The sequence below is a fragment of the Lagenorhynchus albirostris genome, chromosome 10, assembly GCF_949774975.1.
Source record: "Lagenorhynchus albirostris chromosome 10, mLagAlb1.1, whole genome shotgun sequence".
NCBI lineage: Eukaryota > Metazoa > Chordata > Mammalia > Artiodactyla > Delphinidae > Lagenorhynchus > Lagenorhynchus albirostris.
The window spans coordinates 34,729,397-34,750,935 of NC_083104.1; the positions used below are offsets into that span (position 1 = coordinate 34,729,397).

A 21,539-nucleotide genomic window follows, 5' to 3' on the forward strand; every position below is an offset into this window, starting at 1 on the left:
AGTTGAAAGCATTGCTCACACTGCCCAATTCCCTCATGAAGTAACCTGATAAATGAGAGAACGCAAGCTTGATTTAGAGAGACTGGGACACCACATCCAGATCCTCTTAAAGTGGCAAGAAGTGAATACCTGTACCCAGGTCCCACAGGCACACCACAAGACAACACAGCCTCTGCAGGGGGAGGGCATGGGGGTGGGGGGGCCTAGCAGCCCAGGGGCACAGGTGTCGGATGACCCTCTCCAAAGGCTCGCTGAGACCAGGGGACGTCACCCACTTCATTCAGGCTCCCCTTCAAATTGCTTTCAGAAGGGAAGCCGCTGTAGGGTGCAATGAAAGGGTTAGGAGCTGGACTTGGAACCAGATAGGCCTGGACTGAAATCCCAGCTCTTCCACTTAGTAGCTGTGTAACCCTGAACAAATCAGTTAGCCTCTGGAAGTCACCTCTAAAAGTAGACTCAAATGGCTACCCCTGGAGCTCGCTGCAGGATGAGATGGCACTGCTCAGACTTGGTTGCACATTAGAACCTCCTGGGGAGTTTTTGAAAATTCTCCCTGCCAAGACTACACCCCAGACCAGGTCAATGAGAATCCCTGACGGAGGGGTTGGGCATAAGTATTTTTTCAAGCCTCCAAGTGATTCCAGTGTGTAGCCAAGCTTGAGAACCAACAGGCGAATCCCTTTCTGCCTGGAATGTGGTCCCTTGACCAGCCGCAGCAACATCAACTATGAGTTCATAGGAACTGCAAACTCTTAGATGACTGAAATGGCATCTTCTTTTTTTGTTGTTGTTGTTGGACCATAGTTTATTCCAGCAAATCAGATTGAAAAGAAAAAACAGCTAACATGGAGGTGGTGGGTGTATGCTGTTGTTAGAATCTTGTACCACTAAAGTTTTCCATGGCATAAATTATACCCCTTTTGTTGTCATAATAGATATACATAAATTTTTAAAATTTAGAAGTGTGAAATGCCATCTTCTTTGTAACAACCTTTCTGCGCTATTCTGATGAACTCTGCTCTGAAAAGTACTGAGATCATTCACCTTAAGTGCTTAGCATAGCTCCTGGTCCCGGGCAGCCACTGTTTATGGGATCTTATTAAGAACCTAAGGACAGGCAATACAGCACAGAGGTTGAAAGAAGCCTGCCTGGGTTGAAATCTCAACTACCTACAACATATAGTATAATAGTTTTCTTATAATAATAATAAATAGGGCCTCAATTGCTTCACCTGACACATGGGTTAATAACTGGTAGTAACTCGACCCATCTCAAAGGGGTTTGTGAGTATAAAATCAGACAACACGTAAAGTGCTTACTACGTGCTTGTCAGTCAGCCCAACAGCGCTGTTTTAATTACAGCTGTAGGGGTCCAGCTCTGTAGGTAATAGTACTGGGTCGATTAAATGTCAGAGCTGAAAGGAACTCACCTTAAATTGCAAGGGTACTCTTCAACAAATGATGCTGTGACAACTGATATCCACATGGAAAACATGAAGTCGGACCACCACCTCACACCAAATCCAAAAGTTAACTCAGAATGGATCAAAGACCTAAATGTAAGAGCTAAAACTATAAAACTCTTAGAAAAGAAAAAAGACAGACCTTGGATTAGGCAATGGTTTCTTAGATATATGATACCAAAAATATAAGCAACAAAATAGGAAAAATAAATAAATTAGGCTTTGTCAAACTTAAAAACTTTTGCGCTACAAAGGACCATCATCATGAAAGTTAAAAAGACAACCCACAGACTAGGAAAAAAATATGTTCAAATTGTGTATCTTCTAAGGGACTAGTATCTAGAATACATAAATAACTCATAAAAAGACAAATGACACAATTTTTGAATGGGCAAAGGATTTGAATAGAAATTTCTCCAAGGAAGAAACACAAATAAGATATACAATAAGCACATGGAAGATGCTCAACATTATTAGTCATTAGGGAAATGCAAGTCAAAAACACAATGAGATACCACTTTACACTCACCAGGATGGCTATAATCAAACTGACAAATAACAAGTGTTGGCAAGGATATGGGGAAGACAGAACTCTCACACACTTCTGGTAGCAATGTAAAATTATACGGCCACTTTAGAAAAAGTATGACAGTTTTTCAAAAGGTTAAACACAGAGTTACCATGTGACCCAGCAAACCCATTCCTATATATACCCAAAAGAAATGAAAACATATGTCCATGTAAAAACATGTACCCAAATGTTCATAGCAGTACTAGTCATTATAGCTAAAAACAGTCAAAGCAACTCAAATGACTATCAACTGACGAATGGATAAACAATAAATGGATGTGGTATATGTATATGGTGGGATAATATTTGACCATAACAAAGAATGAAGTGTTGACACTTGTTGCAATATGGGTAAACCTTGAAAACATCATACTCAGTGAAAGAAACCAGTCACAAAAGACCACACACTGTATGACTCCATTTATATGAAACGTCCAGAATAGGTAAATCTATAGATACAGAAAGGAGGAACAGAAAGGAGGAACAAAGAGGACTGATAACGGGTACACGGTTTTCTCTTTGGGTTGATGAAAATCTTGGGGTGATGGATGTACAGATTCTGTGGATATACTAAAAAACATTGAATTCTACACTTTAAGTGAGTTAACTGTATCATATGTGAGTTATATGTCAGTAAAGCTGTTTAAAAATTGCAAAGGTAAACTGGGCGCTGTGTTTTCAGGGTTGAGCCAATGATTAGACAACTGTTTCTGAAATGCTAACAACTCAGTTATTAAGACAAGTTATACACATGACAAACATCAGAGAGGAAATGTGAGAATCTAATTTAAAATCACTGACTATGCAAATGTGAAATTTCAAAATATGCAAATGTACCACACTGTGATAAAAAGGAAGGATACATGGGGCTAATTTCTTCCTGTTAATTCTGGTAAAATAACTCCTTTATTGTCCCATTCCTGCCATGGTGAGCTCTTGATATTGTTGTTGATGAAGGCTTAATGCTCTTTTTTCTTGAACAAAGTTTGATGAATTATTTTTTTCTATCAGGTGCCTGCACAGAGAGATAAGTGCCCCATATTCAAATGTAACCACTCTGAACATTTTTCATACCCTTCTTCATGTGTGATATTGTCCCAGTCATCATTCTAATAGGAAAGTGTGTGCTGGGGGGAGGTGGATTTAGGGAGAGAGGGGATCACTCTGATTTCTGTTTCTTGATTCTGTGAATGATACCAGATCAGGAATTATTTACATGGCTCAGATCTTCTTTGAGCTGGGAGAAAAGGCACAATGAAACAAATAGGACTTATGGATAAGAGACCAAAACAAAGGCTAAAATTCTAAAATGTTAAAGGTGAAGAAAAATCTCAGAAACAGTCCCATCGGGTGGATCACAAACTTGAAAGAAAAAGAAATCCTTGTCTCCTTAAAATGCTTTCTTATCCTGTGTCCTGTGAACAGTCCTCGCCTCCAGCCAAAAAGTTTTTAATCCAAAACAGGATAGTAACATTTAAATGAGATAACAGATGTAGAGCATATCATAGTGGCTTAGCAAAAGAGAAGCCCTCCATACTGTGACAATGACAATGACTACTGCTTACTTTCTGCAGAGTAAATTGTAAATGCTGCGAATATCCTGCCTATGAGCTTTCAGACCTCATACACCAAAACACTCTGCTATGTTCACTAAAAGAGGCTGTGGCCCTAACCTAACTAATCCAAGGACTGCCACCTCAGTGCTTTGGGGGGACAGAGTGGCAACATAAATGACAGGGAAGCAGCATGGAAATCAACCAACTGGGCAGTTCACTTGGACTGTCACTATGTGGGAATGGGGGCCTCGGGTGGCTACACCTCTCAATTTTTCAAGCTTTAAATCTGGATATTTTTACATCACTTCATATTTGCACATGTGAGTTCATTTTTTTCTCAAAGCCCATGAAGATCAAGTAAAACCTGTCTATGACTTTCCTCATCACCACTGAAGCAATTCCTGTGAGTGTGAACCACTACCCACCCCACTCTATGTTCATTTTGCCAAGAGAAGAAGGCTAAATACACTTCCCTAGAGTCAATTCATCTCTACCATGTCTGATTTCCCCACGTGGACCACAGACCATGGCCACCGAGACTGCAGTGACAGACTCCAAGCACAGCAATGGAAGAGGTTCACTGAGCCCTTTAGGGAAAGTTCTCAAGAAGATAGGCTGAATGGCTACAAAAGCCCCATAACAGAGGCCACCATGTAGCCGGCCAAACAGCTGCCTACAGGCTTCGCCCCCTGCAAGTCTGCTTGTGCTCCTGCCTGGAGCTGCTTCCATCGCCCCTCGGCAGCTGGCACCTGTCTGCTCACCTCTTGGTAAAAGCACTGCCAGTACCTTTGCCTAGTCCAGAGACACCTGCTTGGCGGAAGGAGACGGCTGGTGTTGGCATGTTGATAAGCAACTTCGCACCGTGACCTAGATGGGGATCTACTTGCTGATGCCACCACGGACTTCTAGGGCCCCTGAAGAAGTCCCACTCTGCAAAACCATCAAACACCTGATGAGATGGATGCTTGGGAATCACCAGGTGCACAGTGAGGGAGGCTTTCTAAGTATATTCCCAAGGATGATTTTCCTCCCCAACTGACACATAAAAATATCAATTAAAAACCACACACACACACACACACACACACACACACACACACACACACACACACACACACAAAAATCCCCATTTGCCCTCGATTGTACAAAGCTCTATTTGTCTGTTCAAGCAGCCTGTACAGCTTGGGATAGGCAATCAAGGATATCCCAGCTGATTTTTAACAAAGACTCTGATTATTCGAAAGGGCTGTCAACCCTCCCCTGAATGCAGTATAAATGAAACGCCATTGAATTCCTAACTACCTTTTCATTTTCCCCTCATAACCTAATTTAGAAAACATACATAACCTCGCTGTGTTGCAGGACCAGCTGCTCCTTACCTCCATATGGGAAACTGAGCAAAGACCAAAAAAAAACAACGGATGCTGGCAACACATCCCCAGTTAAACATCCTAAATACACATTCAAAACATTTCTGAAAACCTTTCATTCATTGCCAGTAATTTATACAATTATAGCTAGTGGGTTATTATTATTATTATTATTATCATCATCATCATCATCATTATTATTGCTTTATTCTGTCATTTGGATATATTGATGGTGACACTTCAGTGACTCACCGTAATTTCTGCCCACCCACAAACTTTTTAAGATTTCTTTCACCTTGCCTGGGTATAAATTAAGTGGCATTATTTTCTATGTGGTCTGTTTTGTTGGAAAAACCATGTAATAATCTGGAAGATCAGAAGATTTCTGATGCGATTCTGCTGTGTTCAGCTCTCCCTGACCCATTCACTTTGCTTCAAAGTGTCATGCATGTCATCTACCTGCACCAACACCTTGTTCTTCTAGTTGCAGTGAGCAAGGCAGTCAGAGCACCACAGGGCGAGCCCAGCATCTCCACATGGGCTCCCAGATGGGGTGTAATTGTTACTTGGCTTATAGCAGGGGCCAGCACAGGGTCTCTGTGGCCATGAGCCCCTCTTCTCCAGGCTGCTTGGTCCACTGGGTCTTGACCTAAGTGACAAGAAATCTTTCAAAACCAATTTTATAAATGGAGAATAAAAGTAGGCAATGAAAACAGGAAATACGATTTTAAGTGACATTTCCCTTTGGATGCGAAAGGGAATTGTTTTTCTTTTGCTTTGTTGTAAAGAAACATAATATAAACCATGAACAAGATAAACCACATACAAACTTCACATGTGAGGCAGAGGAGAAATAGATCATTTGGTGGGGAGCAGAGGGCAGGGCAGGCAGAAACACACAGGAAATGCCTGAGACCTTAACCAGCCCCGTGTCCTGGTGCGTAGACACTCATCCCAAGCAGGAGCATGACAGCATCATTACCAGTGTGGCCAGTTCATTCATTCACGGACACCCAAGTGCCCTGCCTGGGTACTGAAGATATAAAAGGAAGCATGACGGTCAAGGTCCCCGTCCTCGTGACAGTGGAGTTCTAGGGTGGAGACTGACAATATGCAAGTCAAAACTGAGATAAACAAAGTACAACTTTCAAAACATGTCTAAAGAAATAAGCAGGATGCTGTGACAGCTAATGCTGGCAGGGATGGGGCAGGGCTCTAGATGGGTGCCCTGACCCAGACAGACTACAGCTGGGACAACACCAAACCCAGATCGGGGGAAAGGGTTTGGCAACTGCTCTCAGCATCACTCCAAATTCTCCTTCATGACATCACTCCTTAATTTACGAAAAGCCTCTTGAACTTGCTCATAACATTAGTTTGTTCCATTTCTTGGGGGTGGTGAGCTGCCCATGTTTACCATCTGCCACATGAAGAGAAACATGTGCCAGGCCTGGAGGCACACACCCTAGTTCTAGCATCAAGCCTGTGCATTACAACCAAATGCTCCTTCAGCCAGGCACAGCGGACACTGGGGAAAGTCATGGTTTTTCTGCTAAGTCATGGCTTCACAACACTCATTTCCTCCTTGCCCTGTCCAGAAATCAAGTCTTCCTTCATCAAATCCAACCAAATAGGAAGGAGGGGAGGGAGGGAGAGGTATGTAGCCAAGATGGCAGAGTAGGAAGACCCTGAGCTCACCTCCTCCTACGGGCACACCAAAATTACAACCACTTACAGAGCAACTACCTACAATGATCTGAAGACTAGCAGAAAAGACTTTCCACAACTCAAGATACAAAGAAGGAACCACAATGAGACAGGTAGGAGTGGTAGAGACACAGTATATAGTTCAGACTCACGCCCCCAGATAGGTTATCCACAAACAGGAGGATAATTGTAACTGCAGAGGTTCTTCCAAAGGAGTGAGGTCTGAACCCCACGTTGGGATCCCCAGGCCAGGAGTCCTGCACCAGGAAGATGACCCCTCAGAACTACTGGCTTTGAAGCCCAGTGGGACTTGTGTACAGAAGGGTCAGAGGGCTACAGGAAACAGAGACTCTGCTCTAAGGGGCACATGCAAAATCTCACATGCTCTGAGTCTCAGCACAGCAGCAGTAGTTTGAAAGAAGCTGGGGTCAGAACCACCTGGTTCAATATCTACAAATCAATCAATGTGATATACCATATTAGCAAGTTGAAGAATAAAAATCATATATGGTCATCTCAATAGATGCAGAAAAAGCATCTGGCAAAACTCAACATCCATTTATGATAAAAACAAAGTGGGTATAGAGGAAACATACCTCAGCATAATAAAGGCCATATATAACAAACATACAGGCAACATGACATTCAGTGATGAAAAGCTGAAAGTATTTCCTCTGTACTCCGAAAAATCATAAGACATTGATGGAAGAAGCTGAAAACAACATAAACAAATGGGAAGATACACCAAGCAAGTGCCTGAGCACACCTCTCTATGAGATGATGAGGGACCAGCACCCAGGCCACCTTCTCTATGTTGTGACACTGCACCCATGCTCTGTGACATTGTGTAATTTGCCTCAAACCCTGGTGTAGGGCAGGTAGGGAGCCAGAAAGGACCCACCATGCCAAACAGTGAGTAGTTACAGAAAATAAAGTAAAATGAGATGCTGCTTTCTGTTGTAAGATTGATCAAGACCCAAAGACTAATAATAGTGAAATGTTAGGGAAGAAAGTGGAGTAATAGTACCTCTCCAACCACACAGGTGAGAGCACAAGCAGGTGGGTGGTATCTGGAGGACAAGCGGGCAAGGTATACCAAAAGCCTTGATTCTACTTCTAGGAATACATCCTAATAAAAGTATCAAATAAATGGAAAAAATTTCTCTGCAAGAGAGTTTATCATATTATTGCTTATAATACTGAAACACTAAATGACATCAATGTTCGCCAAGACAAAACTCCTTGATTGAAACATCTAGAAAGCAGATTATTATGCAGTCATGAAAAGGAATAAAAATATATATATTCATTAATGTGGAAAGATGTCCACAACACATAAATTCTTTTAAAAATCTGGTTACAAGAAAGAATAAGCCAATGTTTTGGAAGTTTACATATATACATGTATATGCATATACACATACACAAATAGAAACCATCTGGAAGCATAAAAATTAAGATATTTAGGGCTTCCCTGGTGGTGCAGTGGTTGAGAGTCCGCCTGCTGATGCAGGGGACACGGGTTCGTGCCCCAGTCCGGGAAGATCCCACATGCCGTGGAGCAGCTGGGCCCGTGAGCCATGGCCGCTGAGCCTGCGCGTCCGGAGCCTGTGCTCCACAACAGGAGAGGCCACAACAGTGAGAGGCCCGCATACCGCAAAAAAAAAAAAAAATTAAGATATTTTAAAACAAAAGGTATTGAAAGATGTCAAGTGCCTTTCAATACCTCCTGGGGCTGTGGTATCTAATTTTTCCTTTATATTTTTCTGCACATTCCTTTTTCTTTTACAGTGAACCTGTATAGTATAATCATTAAAAACAAAGCAAAAAGCATAAGAAAACCAACATGGGTACGGTGAGCTACATAGAAAACCCAAAACAAAGTCTGCCATAGCTTTGCAAAAGGAGCTTTTAGGTCAAATATTTGGGATGGGACAAATAACCATGAAGTTGGGGAGGGTTTGGCATAGTGGTTCTACCCACAAAGAACTCTTTCTACAGGCCAACAGCCCCAGAATAGGCAGGAAAGCTAGGATGCAGTTCACCAAGCCAACCCAACTCCCCATACAGGCTTGATGGAAAACGAAGGGCTTGAGGAGACTGGAGATGAAACGGATACAAAATGCCTGGTCGTTCTCCTTCCATCTCTTTACAGGAAGTGCATCTCCCTTAGGAGATGGGCTGGTTGCTTACTCTCAATGTGGGCAGGAAAGCAGCCTTCTGGGCCTTGCTGTGAGGCTCAGGTTGATACAATCTGAAGTATGTTAGAGGAAACCCCAACCCCATTTGGGGTGAAACCCACGAAGACCACATGGATCCATGTGGTTTTGCCCTCAACCATTAACCAAGGATGGTTTGCTGACCTCATCAAAACTGGTGAATCCAGATTGTCGCTATTTTTTGTTTCTTCTGGTTTGAGGTTTCTGCTCTAAATGTCCTTACACATATGTATGGAATTTTGCAAAGCAGTTTGCCAAAAACAAAAAAAAAGAATGAAGAAAGGAAGGGAGGGAAAGAGGGAGGAAGGAAGGAAGGGCAAATAGGTCACAAGATACAGCAACACAAAAAAATAATACTCTTTTCTTCTCCATTTGTGACTGAAAACATACTTTTTTCTGAAACAAATTCACTCCTTTTTCAAGGAACAAGTTTTGAAATTTTTAGGTAAGATCAGAAATGAACACAAGGCAGAAAAATCTTTTTAGATAAGTACAGCTACCTCCATTGGTTGATAACTAAAGTCCATCCTAGCAATGTTCAGTATATTCAACTCCCAAGACCTCAGTTTATTTTGGACTTAGTATTAAGAGTCCTTATGACCTAAGAGTCATTTTATACAGGGAGAATCAGTTCCATCTTAAGAATCTTTCCTTAATTTAGAAATTTGTAAACAAAATGGTTGATTTCATTTCCAACTTAATGGGTATGATTTTGAAAGCAGCCTCACCAACAATTTTCACAATGCCTACCGATACAGATGAGTTTTTATACCACAAGTGTTCGCATAGTCCCTGTAGATATGAAACGCTTCTGCAGCACATATTTTTGGTCAGAGCATGCCTTCCTTGGGTGCATCCTGCTTTTCATGCCTCAGTGTATATATTTACATAAAAACATAGATGTGTTTTATAGTCATACATATGTAAACACGTACCAGTCAAAAAAACAGCTAGAGGAAGTCACTTTAATAGTACCCTCTGGCTTTTTGGAAGCTTGGCGTAAATCTCTTCTGCAGGGGAAAAAAAATTCATTTTTCTGGGAAGATAAATGTTTATTAAATGCAAAAGCTGATATTCGTTACCTAGGAAAAACGTCTTGCTGCATGTGGAATTTCTCGATAAAAAGCCTTCAAGTCCCAGGTTTCTCCAGATAAGCCCCTATCAGTGAACTGATGCGTGAATACACTGAAATTGAATTACTGTACAACAGCAATTACTTTCCACAGTACAGCTATAATGGGAATCAGTTCCGCAATGAATAGCAGGTAGCTATAGGAAGGGGAAAAAACCTTAATATATAATCTAGTCTCTTTTAGCTTTTCCCAAGAAGCACAGATGTTTATTTTTAAGCAAAACACTCTTTTTCAAGGGCTCAATTTATCATTTTATCAATATAAATCAGAAAATAACTGAAACAGGATTAAGTTTATTTGCAGGTATGAGCTTCAGAGTGCTTTTTAAATTTATGTTACCCAAAGTTTGGAAACAACAGACTAGACTCTTCACTTAGTAAGTTTACCTGCAACTTGCTTGCTATGTCTTTTCATAGTCCCCAATGAAGTTTCTTTGTTTAGCCACTTCTAATTAATTGTTTGGGGGAGAGAATAAATTTGAACAGCAAATAAAATACTTAATGTTTTGCCTAATATGCTACCAAAATAGATACCATCCTAGAATCCTTTCTGTCTCTTTGAAAAGTGTTTAAGTTTGTGGAGGTCTGCACTCGGTACAGCCCAGCAGAGAAAGCTGTGTGGATCAGTGCCTGGCCCAAACCCAGGAACATCAGGGAAGCCAGAAGGATGTTACAGTTCTGGCGCAGATTAGTGTGATAACCCCGAAGTTGCTCCACACAATCAAAGGCAAAAAACCATGTTGGGGAATTCACCCTTAGAAAACCATTCTGGAGAACACTAGTATAAATTCATAAATTCTCTAAGAAATCATTGTTTGTCATTTCCTTGGTTTACCTACTTTTTTCAGGGTGTGCTGCTAATCTGGGTTATATGGACCATAAGGCAATCAGAGGATCATTACTTCCCACTGGCTGTGTTGGAATCTGTCCTAAAAGTCTATCTCTATAATCAGAGATGCCCGCAGTTACCCAGATCTACTTCCTACAGATTCTCCTCCAACTGCACGGTTAGCTGTGCCTGCTTGGAATTCCCTGGAGCCTCAGATGATCCTTCCATCTGTGTGATGGTTTGTGCTACTTCTACTGAAGGCTCAGATTTTAAAGACAAAGGAAAGGCAGTGGCAGCCTGTCCCTGTCACCCCTGCCATGGAATGCACATCCTTTGCTTTCTCCCTTCCCTCAATCAGGGAAAAGAGTTTGTCACCATCAGCAGAAAAAAGGGAAGCTGTGTCAAATTTGCCTCCTATCAATATTTCCAATGAGCTCTGACTTGTAACACAGCCGAGCACTTCCAGGTGTCACTTAGACATGGCCCAACGGGAGTGCACAGCTGGCAGAGAACATATCACTTCCTCCATGTACAGCATATGAAATATCTCCCTTGAAATGTTAATGAACTGAAAACAAATTGATTCCATTTCCTGTCCATTCATAGGGACTTAATACTTGATAAATTGCTCAGCAACATTAATTGAGGGCTTGGTAGCATGAATATGTTTGAACGAAGAAGTTGGGAGATGATGCTTTGGTTGCTATCTTTATACACAAAAGCAAAGAGCAGCACTGCTGCATCAAACCTGATGTGGTTTAATGTTAAAACAACCTACATCAAGTCTCCGAGTGGAATTGAAAAAAATTATTTAAGCCAGTGGCATTAAAAAGAGCTAGAAAATATTAGTTAAGAAACGCCACCATAATGATGGTGCCATTATGTTAATGGCAATTACTGAAGCTAAGGTTATTTGTAATTTGCTAGCCTGAAAAATAAAAGTTACATATAGTCCATTATCCATCAGATGACAGAGGTTATGTAATGGGCAGGCCACTCTGGCTTTCACATTTACTTCAGACATCTGATGGGGAGAAAAATAGGATTTTCTGTGATAGGATAATTGCATAGTGGAGAGTAATTCAAATAGGGGATGAGTGTGATAAAAATCACTCTGATTCAACTAATCACTGGGAAAAGTGATGGGGGGAAATGATGAAATCAAGCCCGAAGAGACAGAGAAAAAGATCAACACTGTTTAACAGCCAAGAGGTGACAGGCATGTTAAAGGACTGCGTTACCCTAATACTCTTTTTTTCTCCCCCTAGCACTAACTGCACCTCCCTCTACCAAACTAAAGGTGTTACTACAGTTTTCTAAATTGCTACTGCCAGTCTCATAAATATTTTATATACATCAATGGAAATTTTAATAATCAGCATTTTTTGTGAGCTAGCTTTTTCCTCTGTGTTCTTGAGTCCTCCCAGCCATCCACTATCAATAAGCACTTGGTGCTAAGTCAGTTATTGGCAGGAAGGCACTAGGGGAGGCACCAGGGCCTCTAACCTGACTCGGATTGCTGGGGACGGGGATGAGGATGGGGGCTCGGAAAGGGGAGGTTGCTAGGCATAGTGCATGACATGGATGGAGCAAATTCTAAGATCCAGTGTTTTCCTGGGACATTTGAGAAGGGGGTCACTGCTCATTGTGTGGCATGGACTGGAAAGGCAGGGCCTGGTGCACAGTGGAGCATTCTAGTGCAACGTGGCAAGCGATGACTCCACCGCAAACGCACCGGCAAATTGGAATTTGAGGTCTTTGCACTTCAAAATATCACAAGTCCCATGGGCAATAGCAACCTTTCCTATTGGAGAAGTGAGGTGTAATTGTAGTATGAAAAACAGTCACACCCACTGCTCCCCTGGCCTTAATATAAGCCAACATCCAGGAGGCCTGTCAGTGGCCACCTCATCTCACTCCAAATGCCACATGGTCTGTGACTGTTGCCAATGGAGACGCACAGTCCACACAGGGACCAGGCTGATCTCAATGATGAAACTGTCTCCAGACAAAACCCTGACTTGATATACAAGCCCTCTTTCCTTTTTAAAGATTGGGAGCAGGAGAGAACCACATATTGCTGGACCAGCTACCCTAAATTTTATGGCATCAAGTGTGCTTACAAAGGGCCTTGTGCTCTATTTTAAAATACATAAAATATGTAATTCTGAGAATCTTGGATAGCTTTAGGCTGGGAACATTTCAATTCAAATAGAGCAAAAAAAATTTTTTCCATCTCCAAGGAACCACATCAACCATATCAGTCTTTTTTATTTTCACCTCACTAATTTAAAGCAAAAAGGTTTCAAACTTAGGTTCCCTCTTGTCATCATCCAGGGACTTCCTGAGGCTTCAAGACTCTCTCACTATTACATATTCACAAACTGGGAGGTCCTGTAACCAGCATTAAGAGCAAACATTTACTGAACCTTTACTGTTTGCCAGGCCTGTGCTAAACACTTGACACAGATACACACAGAGACACTATAATCCTACAGCCTGGGTGCCAATGGAACTCCACTGAGCCTGCCCAAGTAACCAGGGCCAAGCCTGTTTGCTCATCTCTAAACCAATGATAGTAACATGTCTCATTCCCAGAGCTGATGCAAGAATGAAATGAGGTGGCATGTGCAAAGTACTTGGCACAGGACCTGGTGCCTAGTGAATTCAATAAACATAGCTAAGGATTAGTAAGTCATCCTAACGTCCTAACGTCTCCAGGGAGCTGAGTGAGGAGAAGAGGTCCAATGGGCTTATTCAGCTTTTCTCACCAGCCTCACACCTTGGGGCAGAACTGAGATTCGGAACAGTTCTCTCTATTCCAGAGCCCATGTCTCACCCACCACGTGGGCCCCTGCCTCTGAGTGCCCAGGTCCAGGGTCTGCTGCTGATTAGAACTCTGCATGACGGTAGCATGATTCACAAGCCCCCATGAATTCCAGACAGCAGGCCTCCTTTTTTGTCAATTGCAGAGACAGAACCTAAGTATGTTCATGTCCCTTTCTACTACAAAATTCTGTGATTCACGAAGAAATCCAATTTGGGATAATAATGGCATTTCCTTCTCTCAATTGACAATGTTGTTACTAGTATTTAAAACAAAACAAAACATTTGTATTCATTTTTTGAGGATTCAGGAAAATGTGCATTCACACACCACTCCTGTTGAAGGACTGCGGATTGGCATGACCTTATTTGGACAGAAATATTTTCATATGCATAAAGAGACTTAAAGATGGGTTCAGAGCCTCAGAACTGCCTCTGTGTTTGGGAATTCATCTTAAGGAAATCAGCATACACTGAAGGATGCGATGCTGAGGGCATGGAAGTGATGAAGGAAGTGGACTCTGGGGTCCCTGTGCCTGAGGTCCATCCCCCACTCCTCAGGTAACCTCACGGAAGTGACTTAACTTCTGCTCTGAGTCTCCTCTTTTGTAAAATGAGGATAATAATAGTAACTTCCATCACAGGGCCGTTATCAGGATAAGGCCTATATATACTTCATGTATATGAAGTCCTTAGAGAAGCACCCAACACGTAGTGGGTGCTGTCTACTGATCTGCTGTTAACATACAAGAAGATTTACTTCAGCATTATTTATATCAAAGCTTACAAACAACTTAAATATCCAGATACAGAGGAATGTCAAATCAATTATGACACACGCACCCATAGACTGGAATGTTATGTAGCCATTTAAGAAAATCTCCAAACACAGTGACACAAGAAAATGCTCACACTATAATGGGATAAAGAAGTGAAAACAGCTGGATACAACAAAAGCAAACAGGCAATACTATTGCTAATTTGATAAAAGAAAAACACATACAAGGACATGCACAGAAGTGTAAAGAAAAAAGACTAGAAGGAAGAAAACAAGCGTTGGTTTCCTGCTGGGTGGTGGGACTTTTAGGTGATTTTTTTCTCTGTTTGATACTTTTCAGTATATTGTAAAACTTCCAACAAAGGTGGTGTTCATTTTATAAACAGAAAATAGTAATTGTGTGGGGTTTTTCTTAAATTTTTATCTCAGGGTTCTCTGACTGTTAGATTCAAATGCCTACCATGCTGCCCTGTCTGTGAAGAATACCACTTGCTTCAAGGGAGTGATATAGAGACACACCAGAGGCCACGATGCAGCTCCCAGGAATGGCTGTCAGTGCAGTATTTCTGTGGCAGATAAGAGCACTTTTTTTCTTTTAAGGCACTTCAGAGTTTCCACCAAGAAGTTTCATATTATTTAAATTAATAATCACAGTAACAGCAGAAGTTACTATTCACTGAGCACTGCTCACGTGCCAGGTTCTGTGCTAAATGGCTCAAAACCACAACTGTGTTTGATCTTCACACTCCCCGTGAGAGTTTTCCCCACTTTAAAGATGAGGAAATCGAGGCTCATGAAGGCTGTTTTACAGAAGGTTGAAGTTTAGTAAGTGACAAAGGCAGATACTAAACCCAGGTTCAAGCTCATGCTATTACCTAAACTACAGCCCCTCCTTCCCTAAATCAAAACAGTACAAAAATGTTTTAGAAACAAGAAAATGTGTGGGATTATAAGGTCTAAAGCAGAAATATCTTGCGGAAATTTGGTTTGGCCAATTAAGGATGAGAAAAACTAAAATAGGAAATGGACTTTTATAATAAAGTCATTCTGGAAATAATAAAACTGAAAGGTAAGTAAACTATACTTTAGAAATAAAGAACTCTTCAGATTGCAATTCTTTCCCATAATCCTGTGCCAATATGGTATTAACACAGGATATTGCAACATTCTCATGTCCTAAATCAAGAATTCAGATGCCCTGTTTTGTCAGCAACAAGGAATAAAGTTGGAGGCCATCTTGGAAATCCAAAACGATGCACATGTGCACTGCAGTTCCGTTCTTCCTGCTACTATAAAATTTCACGAGTAATGGCCTATATGGGTAAAGAATCTAAACAAGAGTTGTGGATATATGTATATGTATAACTTATTCACTCTGCTGTACACCTGAAACTAAAACAACATTATAAATCAACTATACTCCAAAAAAAATTTTTTTTTAAATTTTCAGGGAGCTCTTGCCAGTCCAGATAAACATTATAATTACAGTAATATTCCAATAGAGGTAAAAAGAACTTCCAACTTCATCTAGACTCATTTACCCCATAGAAATTTTCAATTCCATATTTTGGCAAACATTGCTTAAATTTTTTTACAATTGCTTAGTTCAACCACAACGTACCCTTGAATGTACTTTGGCAATTAATGAATGCATTACACAGCCAGAGGCCATCCTCTGTGGATGTGCAATTAGGGACACCTCCACTGAAGGTATACAATCATAAGACGAAAACTGGCACCTAAATCCTACGTGAAGAAAGGGTAATTGTGCCCCTAGTAACTGCTTATCCTAGTTAACCAGACTTAAGAAAGTGTGTACATCATGGCTGAGTCAACTTTGATCTCTGAGAGTTGGGTTCATCAATGCCAGTTGCCTGCAGCTGCCTTTGTGTCTTCGGGCAGTACAGAGCAGAAACCAGAGGCACTTACCCGCACTGCTTCAGACTTCTTGTGAAACATCTCTTCCATGTTCTTTGCCAGCTTTTTCACCAGTTGGAGACCATCAATTTCTTCTATGGTAACGTCTTTCTCATACTCTTTGTATTTCTGGAAGGAGGGAGGACAACATTAACATGGCACACGATACCATAAAACATCATGCCTACAATGTCAGAGCACATTTACCTAAAAGGAATAAGTAAAAATAAAGTTATAATATGGCTGTCTCTGCTGGATTTGGGGAGATTGGACTGTATTTCAAAATTATTAAACCAACTAGAGAGAAATGTGAAAACTGGCTCTGGTTCTCTTGAAGCTTAGCTAGCACCCAGGAAAAAAATAAACCCTAAAGCAATTAAAGCACAGCATCTGGGCTTCCGTGGTGGCGCAGTGGTTGAGAGTCCGCCTGCCGATGCAGGGGACATGGGTTCGTGCACCCAGTCCGGGAAGATCCCACATGCCGCGGAGCGGCTGGGCCCGTGAGCCACGGCCGCTGAGCCTGCGCATCCGGAGCCTGTGCTCTGCAACAGGAGAGGCCACAACAGTGAGAGGCCCGCGTACCGCAAAAAAAAAAAAAAAAAAAAAAAAAAAAAAGCACAGCATCTTATAGACATTTTATAATGTTAAAGTCCTTGCTGTCAATTTTAGTAATTCAATTCAATTCATTTCAATTACTGAGGACTTCCTATATATCCTCAAGGAACTCACAAAAAGAAGCATGTACACTAAGTACAAACAACATTAAAACAGCAACATTTCTTATATAAAAATAACCATTATATAAGATTTCATAATTTGTTAGTCTCCATAAGTGATTAATCTGACCCACAGTACACTCCAATTCTCAAAGACAACTTTTCATTTAAAACCTATCACATACCCTGGTAATTTATCTGTCTAAATCGGCAGTTCTCAAAGTGGCCCAAGAACCTCTGCAGGGTCCCTGAGACCCTTTCAAGGGTCCATGAAGTCCTCCTTTTTTCCAACAGCTTATATATATGAAGGCATGTCTTCTTACTTGATTTTAACAAGTCACAACAGATTGACCACAAAAAAAGGTATGAGAATCTACCTGTCTTCTCTTAAATCAACCCTTGAAAAGATTTGCAAAAAAGAAAAAAAAGCCACTCCTCTAATTTGTTTTTTAAAATATAGTTATTTTTAATAAAATATGTTATGTACAATGTTAACATGCAATGAGTTTTTATGTTTTGAATTTGTTAATTTTTAAATTAATGAATTCTTGGTTTTAATTTCAAATGTGGCAAATATTTATACATACAACTCACATAAGATCTTGGGAGTCCTCAATATTGTGTAAGTGTATGAAGGAATCCTAAAGCCAAAACGCTTGATATAACTAAACATTTAATTTTGTTCCTACTGGAAAGAAATATTGCTTATTAATTTAAAAAAGTTCCAAATGGAGCTCAAAATACTTTTAATGTTAAGAGGAATCCTTTACATTTATGTAGCTATGAAAAAGTCTGGAGAACTAAAAATATTGGGGGCCTTATATTTACCCTCATTTGGAGGGAAAACCTGAATCGGTTACTAACACCTTACCCCAAGCTCCTACTTGGGAAAAGCATAAGGCTCCACATGTTATCTGGGCTCTAGAGGCCTTGAGAGAAATTTCTGGAATGGAAGATATAACAACTTTTTAATGGCAGTTGTTTTTAATATAACAACTTTTTAAATTTTTAACATATAAATTTATATTTTCTCCCCATTTCCTCTACTTCTCCTTCAAATATATAAACCGGGAGGAGGCTCAGTCTTTCCTTGCCCCAAGGAAGGGAATGTGTGAGTCTGTGTGTGCGCGCACACGCATGTGTGTGTGACATAAAACGATTCCCTTCTTAGCTTAGATTTCCAAGTCCTTTGAGGCAATAACACTGGGTGTCCTAAAAGGACAAGATTAGAGTTTAAGGACAGAGGGAGTGACTCTAAGGAAACAAATGTAGAGAGAGGATTCTTTCAACCCCTAAGACTAAAATGAAATCCCTAGAGCCCGGAGGCATCTGGCCACAGAGAGCTCCCAGTGCCCATTGGGCACTGGCAGAGCAGGACAGGAGGTCAGAAAAGCAGGAAGAGACCCTTGGACTGGGCACTGGGGCCTCAAACCTGGATGTCAGGTGCAGGGCTTGGAGTTTCTCAGAATTAAAGTGATCCTGAAGAAATTTTTAAAAGTGCTATCCTGGAGCACCTGAGTCTGGACCAAAACAGACATCTGTTACATGGTTTAAAAGATGCTCAGAGAGGCTCTGCATGGTCCTATAATTGACCATGAGGCGGTTTTTTTGTTTTTTTGTTTGTTTGTTTTTGCGGTATGCGGGCCTCTCACTGTTGTGGCCTCTCCCACTGCGGAGCACAGGCTCCAGACGCGCAGGCTCAGCGGCCGTGGCTCACGGGCCCAGCCGCTCCGCGGCATGTGGGATCTTCCCGGACCGGGGCACGAACCCGCTTCCCCTGCACTGGCAGGCGGACTCTCAACCACTGTGGCACCAGGGAAGCCCTGCACCATGAGTTTTAAGTGACATGCTTCTTCTCCCTGCTCCCTGAAAATGTCCATAAAAATCTTATGTGTTTATGTTGAGAGTCTTTCTCTTTCTTCTTCTAGCCTTCCCCTCCTCTTTGACAAGGTTGTCCTGGTTCCTCAAGGTGAGGAGGCTGCACCCTCCCTCCAAGCTCCCAGAGCATTCTGTGCTCATATCTCCTGGCATCACAGCTTGCATGGTCCAGGAGCTGAGGTCCTCATGGTCACCCGCCAGCCCACAGCAGACACTCACAGAACTTCTCTGGATGAAGCTTGTTGCAGAACAACTGCAATGCTACAGTACAAGGAAGATGCAAGTAAGGATGCAGCTGCACTGTCTGATGGTCCTGTAAGCATGACCTCCCCACTCCTTGGGAGGTTGATGGGCTTGGCACAGGATGTGGGACTCCAGCCAGCCCAAGCCTGGCTCAGGCTAACAGTGTCCTCTGGTGTATGAATAAAACTTCAATAACAGTCACTGGAAACTTTCCCTAAGTTCAAATGCAAGCCAATGATCTCTTTGGAGCCAAAAATTCTGGGGGTTCTCTGCTGCCTGCCAGATGTGCTCCAAAAGCCAAGAACCAAGGCCAGCTTATACGCAAGGTTGATTCACTACCAAAAATACAAAGTTCAAGAAGTAAGTAAAACAAAACAAAGCTAGTGTTAGTCTAATATTTACAGTCAGTGAAATAAATCTCTGTCTTAAGTAATTCTGAAACTAAAGGTGATCTAGAGGCTTAAGATAAAGAAAAAGAAAATGTATGTCACAATTAGCCTTTACCTAAATCTTTTGATCTTTATATTGGTCCTCATTATTCTGGTCATATCTATTATTTACATGTTTTTTTCTCCCAGTGGACTTCTAGAAGGGAATCAATTTATTCAACTCCGACTATCCACTGACTTCTCAATGAGACCTTCCCGCATCCTCTTTTCTTCCGAGTCTGCTCTGTGAAAAGGAGCCGCCGATTTTATGGAGGGCTGTGCGTCTCCCAGGCCTCCTTGTGCCTGGTGACCTAGCTAAGTAAGCTCAACACGAAGCTCTGTGCCAAGCCAAGGATTCTAGATCTAGGACAAACTCAGCAGTTCACTGGTTCTATTCCTCTTCCAGCCTCAGCCCTCTCCCTTTAGGACATGTGACAATGGGTCCTCTTTGCCAATGAGCCAAGCCTCATACTACTTTCTCACCACCCTGGGGAAGTTATCCCATAAGAAAAAAACACTCTGCTTTTCAAGATGTGTTAATGGCTGTTGGAATTGGGTCAGAACGACGTAATGTCTTACTCTTACCAGGAAACATTACTCTTTGCTAGAATCAAAGGATTTTGAAGAACAGAGAGAGTAACCAAGTTATAGTCATTAATCAATTGCAAACCCTTAGCGGCTTAGAATGGTGATATACACCAAAAGCATCAAAAACGTACCTACTGTAGGAAACCAAGCAATATGACCTCTAGCAACTGGATAGAGTAAGCTACAACGGTACAACAAGTTCTACACAGCCATCCCAAACTGTGCAAAAGAATGTAGGAAACTAGCATACAGAATGTTGCAATAGGTTACAGACAGTAACGGGTGATTAGTAATTTGTTTTAAATTACTAATCTGCCTACACGTACACACACACACACACACACACACACACAAACATACACACAAACACACTGTGAGGACGGATGCCAAATGCTCACAGCTGGCTGTGCTACTGCAAATGATTTTTCTTCTTTCTGCTTACCTGTATTTTCTAATTTTTATAATGAACATGCTTTGTTTTGGAAATTAGAAAATATAAGAGGTGTAGTTATATGTAGAATAGAATATGGGCACTTAATAACAAAGTTCTGTTGGGGAAATGTGGCCCAATTAGAATCTGTGTAGTTAAGCAGGATGTCTTCATTAGCAGAGCCTAAGGAAGTCAGCAAAATTAGTCCTCCGTGTGTCAAAGGCCCAGCACGGCGCCAGAAGCTTTTCACATATTAATTTGTTGAATCCTCACAGCTACCCCGGGGGGCACGTGTCATCCCCATGTTGCAGATAGGGAACTGAGGCACAGAGAGGTTTAGTCAGTTGTTTAAAGTCAAATGGTTAGAGAGTGAGTTTTAAACCTAGCGAGGTCTGACTTTGAATTGCTTGGTCTTTTGAACTTAGGGGGTAGGGAGTGAAGGACCGATAGTCTAAATATTTGTGAACTTGTTTCAGAGGGCCCATTTCACTGCCATCACAAGGCCTATTTCATTGATCTTGTAGCCAACAGTGGCTTGGACTCACCAAGAGCGAGTCAAATACCTAAAACAAGAGACATTGTCAGTTAACAAGGGCGGTTAACATCGTCAGTTAACAAGGGCAGCTGCTTATGAGGCTGCTCCAAGTGAGCAAAAGCCATGCGGCAGGGCACAATGGATGTCACAGGTGGGGACGCTATCCCTCCACTGGGCCTCTGAGGGTGCAAGCTTGGAGCCTGACCCCAGAGGAGCAGACGCAGCTCTTGACCCTTGAAAGCGGCCCAGGGGACTTAATTATATATTAATACCGTGGCTGTGTTTGGGCTACAAATCATCTGTTCTCCAAGGTACCAAGAACGACCTGGAGGCAAAATACCCCAAATTCCTC

General features: G+C 41.7%; 1 protein-coding gene across 1 annotated transcript in view; it reads right to left on the reverse strand.

Moving 5' to 3' along the window:
• Positions 1 to 21,539, reverse strand: part of CACNA2D3 (calcium voltage-gated channel auxiliary subunit alpha2delta 3) — a 788,855-nt gene that overhangs the window by 615,805 nt on the left and 151,511 nt on the right. The window contains exon 3 of the mRNA XM_060164015.1: positions 16,382 to 16,498. Within this exon, the coding sequence (XP_060019998.1) occupies positions 16,382 to 16,498 (117 nt within the window). The remainder of the gene's footprint in view (positions 1 to 16,381; positions 16,499 to 21,539) is intronic.